The sequence below is a fragment of the Zingiber officinale genome, chromosome 9B (genome assembly GCF_018446385.1).
Source record: "Zingiber officinale cultivar Zhangliang chromosome 9B, Zo_v1.1, whole genome shotgun sequence".
NCBI lineage: Eukaryota > Viridiplantae > Streptophyta > Magnoliopsida > Zingiberales > Zingiberaceae > Zingiber > Zingiber officinale.
The window spans coordinates 109248637-109253031 of NC_056003.1; the positions used below are offsets into that span (position 1 = coordinate 109248637).

Below are 4395 nucleotides of genomic sequence, written 5' to 3' on the forward strand. Positions count from 1 at the left end.
TCCCTTCCTCCTTACTCTCGAATTCTCCCCTGTTTTTTTTTTTTTTTTTTTGTCATCGATCATTTTTCGACGGATATGTATTCTCAATTATTTTTTCCCAATTTTTAATTATAATGGTTGGATATAAACTATATAACCTGATAATTTAGTTTCCTTCCAATAATTTGAAGACAAATTGTCATGGACAATTAAGACAAGCATAGTTTCGTTACAATTGGTCGAAGGGACCCATTGCCCTTGTGACAATCGTATAGTAACAGCATTTTCTTAAATTTTTTTACTTGATGCGATGAAAAAAATTTGTCAATCATCTATCGGATTAGTTGATTCGAACAATAAAATATCAGAGTGAAAAAGAATTAGGACTTTCATTATTAGATGATGAAATATTTATGTATCATATTTATTTTAATAATAGATAGAAAAAATCACTAATCGGCTTAGTCCGTTCGAACAGTTAGATTAGATGTAAGAATTAAAAAAAAAAAAAAATTGTCGCCAGCAAAGCCTCGTTGATCCGATTTGATATGACGGTGCCCTCGGGCGCGTCTACGTTGTTGTACTAATTACCGCTGCCGATTTTACTGCTGTTCCGCGCCATAATGATGGAGCAGGAACTGGCGTCGGCCTGAGAGATCTCTTTTTAAAGCAGACAGTGGCATAAAGTACGGACATGGGATAAGGTGCATGATACCCTCCGTCCTCCTTGGTCCCATCTTTCGCTCTCCTCTCTTTCCTCCCCTCCCTTTCCTTCCCATCAAATTAATTAAACAGCAACAAGTCACAGGAACAATGAATCTGAGGCTGGCACTCAGTGATTGCGTGACCTTGTCATCGATAAAGATGGAGGTAGACGAAACGCGCAGTACTCCTGCAAGCAGGGGACGGCCGCTGCCACCGGCTCCGGCGGTGCAGTTCAGTGCAGTGCAGCGCAGCGCAGCGAGCGAACGTCCGTACTGGCTCCGTAATTACGAAGCTATCGTTCGTAGCTAGTCTTTTTGAGTTACGTTCCTAGTTCGAGGAGTCACGTTATTCCCATGGCGCATTGCATTGCATTGCATTGCATTGGTAAAAGTAAAAGAAGAAATTGATATTTGGCTTTAATGAGAGTGGAGTCCAGAAGCAGCAGGCAGTTCACGCACCATTTCGAGAGAGGCACGTTAGCTAGTCGACGAAAACGGCATCACGACTAGCGTGCGTCGTTGACCGTCCGTTGCCCTGCCTCCGTTAAGTTTCAATAAAACAAAATAAAATAAACCGAACCGGTCAATTAAGGGAAAACGGGATCGTTGCTTTTTACGGGTTGCTTTTTCCCACGCCACTGAATTAATCTGCAAAACGAGTCTGTTTCGTTTTGGCATTATCTGTTCGTACGTGGCCACCTCTGCCTCCCTCTTTTTTATATGGTTTGTATATAAAGAGAGAGAGAGATAAAGAGAGAGGTTAGAGAGGATTATAAAGGTGTCACGCCCATACTTGTCTCTCGCCATTTCGTGCGCTCTGTTTGTTGGAACGAAGGGGTTGGCGTGGTGGAGAGCAGGGATCTCTTGGATCGATCGGTGATGGCAGTGGAAGCCATGGTTTTCGCCTCCGATTTCGGGAATCGGTGAGTCGTTCAAGTTTCCTCGCTGTTGCGTCTCGGTTGATTCGTCTACTTTGTGGAGCTATTCTTCTGGAATTCTTCGCGTCTTTGAAATCGATCGGTTCCTCTCTCGATCGGCCTAGTACCGTATATGATCCGTGCGGTGGGGTTTGATTTCTGTGGCTCAATCTCTCTATGCGTGATTGGATTTGCAGAGGGATGGATGAACTCCAGGTCGTGCATCAAGATGCTTGCAATCTTCTGCAACTCGGTAGCAATGGCGATGGGGGAGGAAAGCTTCTGCTGCTGCAGCAGCAGCAGCAGCAGGCGGCGCAAATCGTGTTCGATCGAACGATGGTGAGCGACTGGCAGAGCGAGCTCACCTGCAACGCCTCGAATCTGGGAAAGCGCGCGCGGGTGGAATCTGGGGCTTTGCCGTGCCACAGCCGAATCTCGGCGACGCCGATTTTTCCTTATCTTGCGGCTCCGAAGAAGGTAGCTGGAGTCGTGCCTGAGCTTCTTGCGCAGAGTCGATTGCTGGAATCGGGAGGGACTTCCACCAGTGGCCGGCACGCTTCGATGCCTCAGCCCGTTTCTTCTTCTGTACAAGATCTCGTTTCTCTTCTCTACCAACAGAACCTGGAAGTCGATGCGCTCGTTCGGCTACAGGTACCATTAATGTTTATTCTTTTATGCAATCGATCGAAGTTTTCTTCTTTCTCATCTCCGTGAGTGACTTGAATCGATCGCAGAACGAGCGACTGCGTTGTGAATTGGAGGAGATGTCTAACAGGCATTGCCGGACGATTATCTCGGTGTGTGTGCACCGAGCAGCGAAGCAGTTGATGGAGAAGGAAGCCGGGTTGCAGAGCGCCATCCGCCGGAATGCGGAGTTGGAGGAGAAGGTACGGCTAATGAGCGCGGAGAACCATCTGTGGTTCGACATGGCCAAGAACAACGAAGCCATCGTCAGCAATCTCAGGACAACTCTCGAACAAGCCCTGCTCGACGGCACCGTCCGCCGTAACATCAACGACGAATCCTTGGACTTTCCAGCCGACGACGCGCAGTCATGCTGCAACGAAGCAGACCGCGCCGCTCCCGCCGCCGTCTCCACTGCTCCGTCGCTAGAATCCCGTCGGGCCAAACCATGCAAAGTTTGCGGCGAGAGGGACGTTTGCATGCTTCTGCTTCCCTGCCGTCATCTCTCTCTCTGCGAGGCGTGCGAGTCCGTCACCGCCGCATGTCCCATCTGCGGCGCCACCAAGAACCGCAGCCTGGAAGTCCTCATGTGTTGACGAACCTCCGGCGGCTGCGCACGAGCTCCGCTTTTTTTTTTTTCCTCCGGTGTTTCCCGTCTCTCCGGCTGCGCAATTTGTTCATACCATTTTTTTCCCTCTCTAGCAATTTCCTTATTCTCATGGTAGCAGCGTCTGTGGCTCTGTCCCTCGCCCTTCATTATCGCCGGAGTTAAACTGCACTGTTGGTTTACACTTTCGTACTAATTTTGCTGAATTTATCTTTCTTTAATCGGCGATCACATTGCTCATGAACCCTAATTCGTTGCCTTCGCCGAGGCAGAACCAACTGGTGGTGCTCGGGAGATTCCCACGCTACGTCAGTTTCAGTGGCCTTTCTACGTTTCTTTACGGGATTCACGATTTCATGTTTCAGAAATCTTATCTCTGTCGTAATTAATGTCCTCTGAAAATGGTGGAAAGCTGGACTCCTCCACACGGCACTCAGCCTTCACCGTAATTGGCTCGATCGACAAGGACAATTTCTACAACCCAAAAAATTAACTTCATACATAAACTAAAAAAAAAAAGAAAATTACGCCTAAAACGAACTAGTGAAAATGCATATCTAATGCAAAAAAATATCTTGTGGCTTCTCTTTTCCTGATTCCTAAATGGGTATACTTTTTAAAAGATTTATTATTCAAAGGATGCCCATGTTATATTGTCGTCTGATTTGGCTGCCTTTTAAGTTCCTCGTTTATAAGGCAGAAAAAAAATGGAACTATGTTTTTTTTTTAAACTTACCCTTTGTCCAATAAACTATAATTTTAATCCTTGTTATTTCAAGAGCTTCTGCAAATTAAATTTTTATTAATTTATTTAATATAAAAATAAATAATTAAACAGTGAGATTCATATATATATATATATATATATATATATATATATATATATATATATATATATATATATATATATATATATATATATATATATATGATAGATATTAATCTTCAAACTAATACAGATACCGTTATTACTTCCGGATGTATTTTATAGTGTGGAATACTTAATACAATCATAAGGTTTTACTTTGTCATGAGAACTTGTTATTTTATTAAGGATATAATAATTTTTGTTTCAAGCTTAATTAGTGTTGATATTCTTTGGAGCTTATAAAATTGACTTTATGAAATTATTTCAATTTTGGAGCTTTCATTGAGTCACCTTAGCGGCCCCTCCAAAGCGACCTCACACTCTATAAAAAAAATTAAAATACTATGGGCATTTGTCCTAGTACAATGATCTTTTACTTGGAGGAGATCAACCATTCATCGAGATATTTTGTATCTATTAAAAATTGACCATAAAACGTATAAGAATAAGCATCCATGCAAATACCAACGGTCATCCTTTGGGGTCTTATGAAATTATTTTTAATTTTGGAGCCTTAATAAACCATATAATAAAAGAGCAATTTGAGATAAAATCGAATCATATTGGATCTAGATTAATCAAAACTTACATAACAATTTTTAACTCTCACTATGTATATTTTTTTTAAAATTGTTT

The 4395-nt window shown here is 42.8% G+C and overlaps 1 protein-coding gene across 1 annotated transcript; it reads left to right on the forward strand.

The window, feature by feature from the left end:
- Window positions 1–1430: 1430 nt before the first annotated feature.
- On the forward strand, window positions 1431–3112 carry LOC122025257 (probable BOI-related E3 ubiquitin-protein ligase 2). The gene is made up of 3 exons (XM_042584041.1): window positions 1431–1606; window positions 1798–2251; window positions 2335–3112. Exons 1-3 carry the CDS (start codon window positions 1563–1565, stop codon window positions 2878–2880), a joined length of 1044 nt encoding a protein of 347 aa, XP_042439975.1. The 5' UTR covers window positions 1431–1562; the 3' UTR covers window positions 2881–3112.
- Window positions 3113–4395: the final 1283 nt, after the last annotated feature.

Excerpts from the sequence above, each read along its gene's own strand:
- LOC122025257 (XM_042584041.1), top strand. The coding sequence starts at position 1,563 with ATGGCAGTGGAAGCCATGGTTTTCGCCTCCGATTTCGGGAATCG. Across the intron at positions 1,607-1,797 it reads GCCTCCGATTTCGGGAATCG|AGGGATGGATGAACTCCAGG; the intron begins GTGAGTCGTTCA and ends TTGGATTTGCAG. Across the intron at positions 2,252-2,334 it reads ATGCGCTCGTTCGGCTACAG|AACGAGCGACTGCGTTGTGA; the intron begins GTACCATTAATG and ends AATCGATCGCAG.